Source organism: Podarcis raffonei, chromosome 11 (genome assembly GCF_027172205.1).
Source record: "Podarcis raffonei isolate rPodRaf1 chromosome 11, rPodRaf1.pri, whole genome shotgun sequence".
Classification (NCBI taxonomy): domain Eukaryota; kingdom Metazoa; phylum Chordata; class Lepidosauria; order Squamata; family Lacertidae; genus Podarcis; species Podarcis raffonei.
Genome location: NC_070612.1, coordinates 46,961,693 through 46,973,774, shown reverse-complemented (window position 1 = coordinate 46,973,774; position 12,082 = coordinate 46,961,693). Strand labels below are relative to the sequence as shown.

The 12,082-nt window shown below is 43.0% G+C and overlaps 1 protein-coding gene across 9 annotated transcripts in view; it reads right to left on the bottom strand.

Annotated features, from left to right (window-relative positions):
- Positions 1 to 12,082, bottom strand: part of SNCAIP (synuclein alpha interacting protein) — a 118,547-nt gene that overhangs the window by 15,718 nt on the left and 90,747 nt on the right. For all 9 annotated transcript variants that reach the window (XM_053407754.1, XM_053407758.1, XM_053407755.1 and 6 more), the window contains 2 exons: positions 8,673 to 8,798; positions 5,124 to 5,293 (listed from right to left, as the gene is read on the bottom strand). In XM_053407754.1, coding sequence (XP_053263729.1) covers positions 5,124 to 5,293; positions 8,673 to 8,798 — 296 coding nt within the window. The remainder of the gene's footprint in view (positions 1 to 5,123; positions 5,294 to 8,672; positions 8,799 to 12,082) is intronic.

Genomic DNA, 12,082 nt, shown 5'->3' with positions numbered 1-12,082 from the left:
AGATGGTTCTCTCAAGCTTCGGTGAGTCCCAGTGTAGATCTAGTTCAGTCACCGCCACTTGAGGAGACAGAGCAGTGAAGACAAAGACAAATTGCCTGGGTTTTCATCCTGGCAGATGGAAAGCCATCTAAACAGAAGCCAACCTCTGCTTACTTGTCTGCTTTATCTCACCTCTCTCTACCCGTTTTAACTGCACCAGAGAGTCCAGCAACATCTTGAGGGCACCACATTGGCCTCCTGAACTATAGTTTAGTTGGACAGGTAGTAAATAAGGTGGTTGATTGCAATAACTCAACGCAAATGCATTGGCTCCCAGTACGTTTCCGAGGACAATTCAAAGTGTTGGTGCTGACCTTTAAAGCCCTAAACGGCCTCTGCCCAGTAGACCTGAAGGAGCATCTCCACCCCCATCGTTCAGCCCGGACACAGAGATCCAGCTCCGAGGGCCTTCTGGTGGTTCCCTCATTGTGAGAAGTGAGGTTACAGGGAACCAGGGCCTTCTCGGTAGTGGCACTCACCCTGTGGAATGCCCTCCCTTCAGATGTGAAGGAAATAAGCAGCTATCTTCTCTTTAAAAGACATCTGAAGGCAGCCCTGTTTAGGGAAGTTTTTAATATTAAATGCTGTATTGTTTTTAACACTTCATTGGAAGCCGCCCAGAGTGGCTGGGGAAACTCAGCCAGATGGGTGGGGTAAAAATAATAAATTATTATTATTATTATTATTATTATTATTATTATTATTATTATTTAAAAAACACCACAGCCCCATTCAGAAATACCACTCAGGCATTGATACAAAGTAAAGAGGCCATGCTGACTAGCTCTGCCCTGACACCATCCATTGTAGCTTGCCCCACTTCTTGGCTTCCACACATGCAGGACAACATCTGCACCAGGGAAGCCTTTGGCAAAAGCTCTTTTGACCACCAGATCCTGCGGCACAGAATGGGTATGATGTATAAGCTTTGCTTGCAGAGATAATTCTAGGGGGCAAAAAAGACAAAACAAAAAAACTAGGAGAAGGCTGTTGTCTGATTATGTGCTTCCCCAGAAGTTGGACTGGGTTTAAGTCAGCAGATCTCGTCTTATTAGTTTATCTCTGTATCGGTGGAAAACAAACATGTATGTTGCCACTTGTGAATTGTGATAAATTCAGTCTGTTGCAAGTTCAGGGTTTTGGAAAGCCTCTGCTCTCATCAGCTTTCTGTGCTGTGTAACTCACAGAAAAAAAATATTTATTGGGTTTCTCCTAACAAGTTACAGTACACACATTTCCCCCAACACTGATATTATCATCTCCATGTAGGGAAAATGTCATGAGGGACACAGCTGTCTCTACATCAGCAGAGGGCAAGCAATCAACAGCTCTTTCCCACCATGAATTCTGTGTCTTCCCTCTCCGTTAAACCCTAGCTAATGTTTACTTTTGTAAGAGTAAATTTCTAAATTTCCCCAGCAGTGATTTATTTCTCCATTTAAAACCATGTAGCAATGCTAGCAAGCATGTAAAAACGCATTGTTGCTTTCACTTTCAGAACGACTTCCTTAAAAAAAATATAACAGAACAAAACTGACAGCGCAAGTCCAACTGTGGGGTATTTAAGCGGATAATTTCCTGGCTCAAAGGACATTAGATTATTAACTCACTTCTCAATTCTAGAGCTTTGGAACTGACAAAGTCGGAGCCAGAAACCATCCACATGACTTCAGCCTATTTGCAAGGCTGTATTTGCTGTATTCACAAAAAGCAAATGCTCATATTGGCACAGTAAAGGATCTGGAAAATGCAAAAGTATTTTAGGTGGGACACCAATATGCTATTTTGTAGAAACCAGATGCACTTTATAAAGATCTTCCCTTCCTTCAATTTTCCCTCTTCCTTCCTCCCGCCTACATGTTTCCTTACACTATTTTAAAAATCACTCCCACCTTCTGTCAGCATTGGCGTGTAATGCAAAGTTCCAAGATTTTGCAGATTCAGACCACTTATTTCCATTTGTTATTCCTGACTGTTGCTGGTCTACCTGTTTCACTTTCCCTTCATCATTTTCCTTCTCATACTTAGTGCCTTGGCTAGGAACCAGAGCTGCCTCTAATGCAAATCGGTACTCCATAAAGTTCATTTATACGAAACAGCTGCATGTACCTTTACACCGAGTGACACACAAATCACACAGAAAACATCGCACCCTGGATTTGAACAATGTTCGGGGATTGCATTTGTAACAATGTTAGAAACACAGTTGTACCTTTGTTGACGAACACTTTGCGACCTGAACGTTTTGGCTCCTGAATCCCGCAAACCTGGAAGTGAGTGTTCCGGTTTGCGAACGTTATTTGAAACCCAAACGTCCAGTGGGGCTTCCAGGGCTTCCGATTGGCTGCAGGAGCTTCCTGCAGCCAATCGGAAGCTGCGCCTTGGTTTCTGAACATTTTGGAAGTCGAACGGACTTCCGGAATGGATTCTGTTCGACTTCCGAGGTACTACTGTAAAGATTATTTTTCTTGTATTAATACGAACAGTCATCAAAATGTCAGTGCTGTCTTAAAGTTGGATTATTAAGCGGAGGGAGGAAAGTTACGCTGTTTGTCTATGTACTCCCAATATCAGTACATATGTACAACTATATATAATTAGGCTCTTTCAGAACCAGCCAGTTGCCAATCTCGTCTTCCTGGGCAAGGTTCTTGAGTGGGTGGTCATAAATAAGATCCAGGTGCTTTTAGAGGAAACTGGTTTTCTCGATTCATATCAACCAGAGTTTAGGCCCTATTTTCGCACAGAAACTGCTTTGGTCACCCTGTATGTTGACCTATGTTGGGACAGAAACTGGGGGGAATGTGACCTTGTTAATTCTCCTTGACTTCTCAGTGGCTTTCAATGCCATTGACCATAATATCCTTCCGGAGTTAGGGGTGGGTGGCACCATTTTGTGGTAGTTCAGGTCCTACTTGGATAGCCGTTTCTGGAGGGTGGTGCTTAAAAAGTGCTCTTTGGCTCTGTGGAGCATTCAGTGTGGGGTTCCTCAGTTTTATACCCCATGCTGTTTAACATCTACTGGGAACAGCTGAGTGGGGTCATCCAGAGTTGTGGAGTATGTTGTCAGCAGTATGCTGATGACACACATCCTTTACATCTACAGGTGAGAAAGTGGATGTGGTGGACCATTGTCTTTCCTTAGTAATGGACTGAATGAGAGCCAATAAACTGAAGCTCAATCCAGAGAAGATTGAGGCACCAGTAGTGGGCGGTTCCCCAGACCAGTTGGATAGGAGGCTGCGTGCTCTTGATGGGATTACACTCCTTCTGAAGGAGTGGGTATGCAGCTTGAGGATACTTTTGGATCCCCTGCTGTTGCTTGAGACTCAGGTGGCCTCAGTAGCATGGATTGCCTTCCATCAGCCCAGCTGCACCCCTATCTGGACAGGGATAGCTTAACTTCTGTTGTTTATGCTTTGGAAACCTCTAGGTTAGATTATTGCAATGCGTTCTCTGTAGGGCTATCTTGAAGATGGTTCAGAAACTTCAGCTGGTGCTGAATTCAGTGGCCAGATTGCTCAAAGGGGCAAGATGGTTTGAGTTTACAATGCCAATCCTGAGATAATCTTATCTCATTATACATGACAAAGCCATTTTTCACCTTCTCACCCCTTGCTTTTTCCTGTAAGACCTATTGCAGTCGTTAAGAGTCGTCAACAGGCTCATCACAGCTATCTGCCAATCACCCATTCCCACCACCCTTCTGAGTAATACCCCTCCCCACCTTCTCACTATATAGAGGGATCTGGCAACTTCTGTTTCAGTGTATCTGAAGAAGTGTGCATGCACATGAAAGCTCATACCAAGAACTAACTTAGTTGGTCTTTAAGGTGCTACTGGAAGGAAAAAAATTTTTTTTGTTTTGACTATGGCAGACCAACACAGCTACCTTTCTGTAATGCCAATCCTGGTCTGACTGCACTGGCTGCCAATTAGTTTCTGGGCCCAATTCAAAGTGCTGTGCTTTTTTTGACCCATAAAGTCTTAAACAGCTCAGGACCATCATACATACCATTAGGTCCCAGGCAAAAACATTTCCCTCCTCCCAGGCCTCTAGCTAATTAAACAATCCACGGCCTTTTATATTGTGAGCAGGGGGTTGTTGTTCTTGCTATTATGGTATGTGTTATTGTGTTGTTGTTTTTCTATATTGCAAAGCACCCTGTGATTTTCAGAGGAAGGGTGGCGTGGACATTTGATAAATAAGTAAATAATTTATCCAGGACCAGCGCTATTCTCCTTTTTGACAGCAGCCTTTTTGCTCCGGCTGGGATGCCTCTGCTTCTTGTTTTCCTAGTTGAAGCTGCTACATTAGCCGTTGGAAGTGCCTGCTGGTCTAAACTGCTTCTTTAGAAAAGAGCACAGCTGGACATGTGAAAACCAGCCCATGCCAATTCAGTGTGTGAGAAAAGAACCTCTGGGTCTCTTACATTTAGCACTTAGCTACTGTTCCGTCTGAATGTTGGGAGTGCGATGCCAGACCCTCGAGAAAAAAGCTTTTACAATCAGAACAATAGGCAAGTGGTTAGTCATGAACATGTAAATGTTTTACACTTTAATTTTGCACACAGGCAGCGGGATGGCAGATGAAAGGCGAACCGCAGACGCTTGATGTATGAATGGATAAAATGGGGGAAATAAAATGAGGCTGCCAATCGTACCACTTACCTGTGAGAAAGCCCCATTGAACTCAAGATCCATTTTACCGTTTATACAAGGAATTTACTTTCATTATGCCCCCCCAGGTGTCACAAGGTGAACGTAAGGTCAAGTTTAAAGGGGAATATGCAACGCACAGCAGACATGCAGTTGGCTAATGGTTCTCACTGTGTGTCCACAGTTTATTTTAATGGGGTGCACCTTCTTTTCCAGGGTTTCCCAAACCTTGGGGTTCCATTATGCCTGACCACTGGTGCTGCTAGCCAGGGAGGATGGGAGTTGTAGACAATTAGAAACCCAAATTTTGGAAACCCTGTTCTATTCAAATGTTACATTTACCAGCACCTGGACATGTTGACAGAACTTTTTTTTTTTAAAAAAACCAAACAGCTAGAATCCTACTATTATGAATGAAAACTTACTCTTTCAGCTGTTTCGTTAACTTCACAACCTGGGATGCCAACGACATGCACGTCTCCACCACAACCAGGTAACGTGAGCACATGGTGTGTCCCTGGCGCTCAGCACTTTGGGAAGGTTTTTCTCCAGCATGGTTTTGCATAGTGACATTTGCTCCATATTCAACCAGAGTCTAAAATATATACATGTATAGGTCTATTAGTAGGAACAGTTACCTTCAGAGGCACTAGGTTCATCATAAGCAGAAGGGAAATTCCTCAAAGCTAAGAACAAATGGATCCCACTCCCATGATATACGGTAACAGGGACCAGACTAGATGGGTTTTAAAAAGGGCTATGCATAACACTGGCAGCCAAGACATGTGAAATACTGGGGAAGACGAGATGCTCTGATTAAAAGAATGGTATATTAAGCTTTGGGACTGAGAGAAGCTGAATCAAATTACCTCGTATATAAGGAAAAAGAAATATAAATAGATTTGAGGAAGAATAGAAGTCTTTTTCACACGCAAAACCGAGTACTAAAACTGGCAACCCTTTTCCTATTTTACAAGCAGTGAGTAGTTTGTTGTAAATATATTGTTGGTCTGATTGTGAACTTGCAAATTTTGTACACTTACATTTATGGATAACATTTATAGTTATTAAATCAATTTTTTAAGGAAAATATGGACCTGTACTGAAATGTTATTGATTATATGACTGTCTATATGTCTACATTTCAAATCAATTAATATATTTTTTAGGATTATACAAATTAATTGATGAGGAAAAGCTATTTTGGGGACATGGCAGTTACTGTGAGAGCAGCAGTCAAATCCTGATACTGCCAGCCAGAGGGCTGGACTGATTCCTACATTTCATTTCTCCACCACCACAAACCCTTACTTAATGTAGTGTACAAATGGGCTGAAATTATGCTATCCTAATTAGCAGTCATATCAGATTTTGATTCTGTGCTAGTTCAGATGGTTTGCTCATGTGATAAGCTCAGGACTCGATAAATTTGGTGCCACTGTAGATACTGAAACTAAATTATTAATTATGCAATGAAATATTTGGAGTGCAATCTGCTCTGTGGGTAGCTTTAAAAATTCCAAAAACATAATCTTTAAGAATTTGGGATCCATGGAAACTTGATCACTTGAAGGTGTTTGTTTTCTTAAAGTGTAATAGACTCTGAGCTGCCTGCATGACTGAGCAGTGCAGATAGTCAATCGACAAAAATATATTATATTTTCCCTCCTCTGCTTTGCAATTTCTGTTCATAATTAGATGACTAAGGTTTTGCTGCCGTGTTTGTCTGGTGCCACTATTATTATGGATTACAGAATTGCAGAATAAACAATGGGTAGGTGGTTAAGACGAAATTAAAGATCTCACATGCCACCACATTCCTGGAACATTTTTGGATCCTCCCAAATGCAGAGGGGAGAGAATATGCAAAAGTGTCTCTCTCATATATCCTGTAAAACTGTCCGAAGTACGAAGCCACACTCATATTTCCCCTGTAGAGAAATGGGTGAGTTCTCCCTGCATCTAGAGCAGGGACTGGAAAGCTCCATACCCCTGGACTCTCTCCAAGCCACATCCCCTCTTCAGAGACTACGCATTTTGCAGGCCCTGCTCTATGCCCTCCTTATTTGTTTGGTGGAATGTGTCTTGGTGGAATGTGTCTCTGAATTGTGATTACGCCTCTTCATGCCTGGGTGGAGGTCTGTGTGCATCTCCAAATGACAGGGGGGCTACAGGTAGAAGGAGGAATCAGTGAAAATCATGCCCCCCCATTCAATGTGCTCATATGATGTATGCATCTCTTAAAAGTACAATGAATGACATCGACAACGATGCTAAATCACGCTTTAGTGCTATGGGCAAGACCCCAAGCAAAGCCTCCAGCTCACACTCCTCCTTCTCATCCCACACAGCCGGGAGATAAACTTCTGCAGTGTTAAGTTTCACTTCCCTCAAAATCCTGGATTGTTGTTGCTGCAGAAGCTGCAGTTTGCGTGTTCAGACCTTTTAACCTCCCCCTTAAATAAATTCAGACAAGGCACCCTTGCAGGTAGCACTGACCCAGGGCACCAGCATAGGTCAGCCTACAGTGAACACCTGGAACAGCTGGACTCAGGCACGGGCACAACCCCCTCTCAGGGTTGACCAAACCATCGAGTCCCTGGACTCCTTTAACGGAATACCCTTCACATAGGGATGGCAAGAGCGTTCCCCCATCCCTATCTCCTGAACCAGAGCCTATCTGCAACCTTACAAGTTGTGACGATTTGCTACGTGGCAGGCAAAACCCAAATGCAACAGCCAATCAGCCAAGTGGGGGAAATTCCTGCTGTGCCCCTGTCCCAACGACAGATGACACACTAGCAAGGTCAAGCGCACAAGCCCTAAATATAGGGAGAAGTGGGTGGGTGTTCCGATGCACTAGCCCAAAAAAGCTCAGGGTCACGTGCATGGGTTTATATAGGCCCCTTGATCCGTTTGGCTAGCGTCCCATTGGCCTGATTAAACCCAGCATCGAGGGACCTACCAATAGGGTGTTGTGGCTAACCAATCATACCCACCCATAACACAGGGTTTGGCTGCCAGGTCTCACCGCAACACGTGCCCTCTTTGAGGGAGGACGTGATTTATCACAAACTCCAGTCAGTTTCAAGACAAGCCACCTTCAGGCAGGGGAGGGGTTGCAGCTCAGCAGAGCACATGCTGTTCCTGCCTGGCCTTGCTGCTGCACCCCTGGTACCCTTGCTGAATGGCCGCTTGGGCAGTGTTGGGGGGCGGGATACATCTGCCAAGGGCTGTGTTGGGCGGCTGGGTTCCCCCCTGTAAGGGCAGGCAGGCAGTGAAGTATGACCCCGGTTTGTGTTCAACAGCAAGCCAGGAACTGTGGAAAGTGAAGCTAAACACTGCTTACATGGGTGCAGGTGAGAAGAAGGGAAAGCACATGAGTCTGAGGTTTTGCTCATGCACGTAGCACTAAACCATTTTAAAAGTACGGTATGTGTGAATGGGGCCAGCGTCTTCTGATATAACTGATCTTCTGTTTCCATGTAACATACTACTATGTTTTGGGGTTTTTTTTGTTTTAAATACCTCTATTGTACATCAGAATCTATAAACATACAATACAATACATATATCAAACAATACAATACATATCTATAAAACATACATTACCTATATACATACCTAACGTGAACGCACCCACAGTGAATTGGCTTCCAACCATTCTTGTTGTGCTAGTTTACATTTATTTAACCTGTACGCATTTCATTTTGGATGTTCTATTCTTCCAAATATCTTCCAAGCTAAGTTTGTTATATTTTCTTTATTTTCCAGATTCATTCACTGTCTGTCAGGAGATCTGCCTTCTCCACATAGTTTTTAAGCTATTCTTTAAAGACAGTGCCAGCCCCATTGTTGCATCTCCAGCATACGTCGTGTCGTATAGTGGTTAGTACTCTGTGTTGTGTAATGGCTACTATGGATTTTTCACTTAGAACAACCGTCTGAAATAAATGTAGATTATTATTTTTTACCTGTATACATCCCAGATAACCATGCTGGGCAGCTACATGGACTGCGCTGTTGCCATCCTGATCAACTTCATCTAAAGAAATCCCTTGTTCTTGCATAAACTGAAGTAGCCACAGAAGGATTTTCTCCTACACACACAGAAAGAGAGAAAAGGATTTTTAAAAAATAAATAAATTGAAAGGTGGCTGCCATCTTCTTCTGTGTTGAAGGTATTTATAATTATGGAATATGTTCCAAGTCTTAAGATATATTTACATAGCAGTTGCACTGCAGAATCTAACTGAGGAACTGCCTTAGGTATCCTTACTTATCCCATCTTAGATGCTGCTCAGATCACGTTGAGCTTTAGTAAGATCCTTAAACATTCTCATTCTGCAATTGTAAACTCAATTAGTTAGGAGTAAGCCCCACTGAATTAGAAGTGAACATGCAAAGGTTTGGGCTTCATATACAGTGGTACCTCAGGTTACATACGCTTCAGGTTACTGACTCCGCTAACCCAGAAATAGTGCTTCAGGTTAAGAACTTTGCTTCAGGATGAGAACAGAAATTGTGCTCCAGCGGCGTGGCGGCAGCAGGAGGCCCCATTAGCTAAAGTGGTGCTTCAGGTTAAGAACAGTTTCAGGTTAAGAACGGACCTCTGGAATGAATTAAGTACTTAACCTGAGGTACCACTGTATTAAGTATACACAAAATATTGGTACAGGTAGGCAATATTTATGGATAAAAATTGCTGGTTGAAATATCCTTCCGTCCTCCCTTCCTTCCTTCCTTCCTTCCTTCCTTCCTTCCTTCCCTTTTTGTTCAGCATTTGGGAGAGCAAATGAATTGATTGAATGTGCCAGGGCAAGTGATGAATAAGTGACTGGTGAAGAGCTGGGTGACAAAAGATCACCACAATGTATTGGAGAGCTGCAGTTTTTGAGGGCTACCTCATGGAGCAGCTCTTAGATATTGACTTCTCAAAGGAAAATTGGTCATTTTTTCAATAGGGAGTCCTCAAAATTCTGCAGCTCTCCCATAAGCTATTCCAATACTTTGTCACTCAGTATTCTCCCCTTACTGTGTCTTCTATACATTTACTGTATTGAATTTTCTGTATTTTTGATCCCTACTTCCACCACGGTTTATTTTGTTCAATTTTGGTTCCGGAAGAATTCTACAATTTGCATTTTAATATTAAATTTAAATTTAAAACAAACATGTTATATCACACACCACAAGTTCTCAGGCAGCTCTTAAACTCCAAAAATGTCAAATGCAGAAAAGTATAGATTCTCAATTGGTTTCAATATGCTAGAAATATACTTTAAGCTACTTATTTTTCATTGGGATGACCTGGACCAGGTAAGAGGGGTTAGGCTAGCAGCCTTTCTGTTGCAAGAATGAGCCTCAGCAAGTCTCAGTCTTGCTTTCCCCACTCCCTTGGCATGACTGTAAGGAGATTAACCAAAGTTTAGTGTGTTGCCCAAGCTCTAAACTGTGGCCATTGTTAATGATGATGAGTTGGGAAAAGTCAACTTCAAAACCATGGTTTAACATACACAAAATGGGCCATTCTCGCATAAGCCACACATTGGCAAAAGCAATCAGTGAAGCAGATGAAACCAAGGGAGCTATTTGGACAGCCTTATGGGGCTTAAGGGACGCGGGTAGCACTGTGGTCTAAACCACAGAGCCTAGGACTTGCCGATCAGCAGGTTGGCAGTTCGAATCCCCGTGATGGGGTGAGCTCCTGTTGTTCGGTCCCAGCTCCTGCCCACCTAGCAGTTTGAAAGCACGTCAAAGTGCAAGTAGATAAATAGGTACTGCTCCGGCGGGAAGGTAAACGGCGTTTCCATGCACTGCTCTGGTTTGCCAGAAGCGGCTTAGTCATGCTAGCCACATGACCCGGAAGCTGTCTGTAGACAAACGCCAGCTCCCTCGGCGTATAGAGCGAGATGAGCGCGCAACCCCAGAGTTGTCCGCAACTGGACTTAATGGTCAGGGGTACCTTTACCTTTACCTTTACAGGGCAACTGTTTTGTTCCTCCTTAACATGAGATGCACATTAATGGGAACGAAAAAATGTTATGGTGTAAAATGCGCAGACACCTCAACCTAACCCCTCTGCATGAATGCTATGAAAGGAACTTGGTTAATGTTGTCATCATTATGGCAGTTAAACTAAAGGCAACAACTGCTATGGGGAAGAAATGAAAATAGCTACAAATGTAAGACTGACTGCAACATTTAGTTGGTTAATTGATTTAAAACATTTTATAAACTAAAAATGTATCCTCATTCAGGCAGATTTCTTTCTATTTTTGTAATATTTTATTAGCACAACTAAAAGGTACAGAACAAAAAAATTTTTTCCTTCCAGTAGCACCTTAAAGACCAACTTGGTATGAGCTTTCGTGTGCATGCACACTTCTTCAGATACACTTGAAACAGAAGTTGCCAGATCCCTCTATATAGTGAGAAGGTGGGGAGGGGTATTACTCAGAAGGGTGGTGGGAATGGGTGATTGGCAGATAGCTGTGATGAGCCTGTTGACGACTCTTAACGACTGCAATAGGTCTTACAGGAAAAAGCAAGGGGTGAGAAGGTGAAAAATGGCTTTGTCATGTATAATGAGATAAGAATCCAATGTCTTTGTTCAGACCAGGTCTCTCCATGGTTTTAAGTTTGGTAATGAGTTGCAATTCAGCAGCTTCTCTTTCCAGTCTATTTCTGAAATTCCTTTGTAGTAAAACAGCTACTTTGAGATCTTGTATAGAATGTCCTGGGAGATTGAAGTGTTCTCCTACTGGTTTCTCTGTCTTGTGATTCTTGATGTCCGATTTATGTCCGTTTATTCTTTGGTGTAAGGTTTGGCCTGTTTGTCCAATATAGAGAGCTGAAGGACACTGTTGGCATTTGATGGCATATACAATGTTGGACGATGAGCAATTAAATAGTCCCGAGATGGTATGTGTGATGTTGTTGGGGCCAGTAATGGTGTTAATACCCCTCCCCACCTTCTCACTATATAGAGGGATCTGGCAACTTCTGTTTCAAGTGTATCTGAAGAAGTGTGCATGCACACGAAAGCTCATACCAAGAACTAACTTAGTTGGTCTTTAAGGTGCTACTGGAAGGAAAAAATTTTTTTGTTTTGACTATGGCAGACCAACACGGCTACCTTTCTGTAACTAAAAGGTACAGGTAAAGGACCCCTGACAGTTAAGTCCAGTCACAGACGACTCTGGGGTTGCACCACTCATCTCACTTTACAGGCCGAGAGAGCTGGTATTTGTCAACAGACAATTTTCCGGGTCATGTGGCCAGCATGACTAAGCCACTTCTGGCGCAACATAACACCGAAACCAGAGCAGTGCACAGAAACGGTGTTTACATTGCTACCTGAGTGGGGAGCGGTACCGATTTA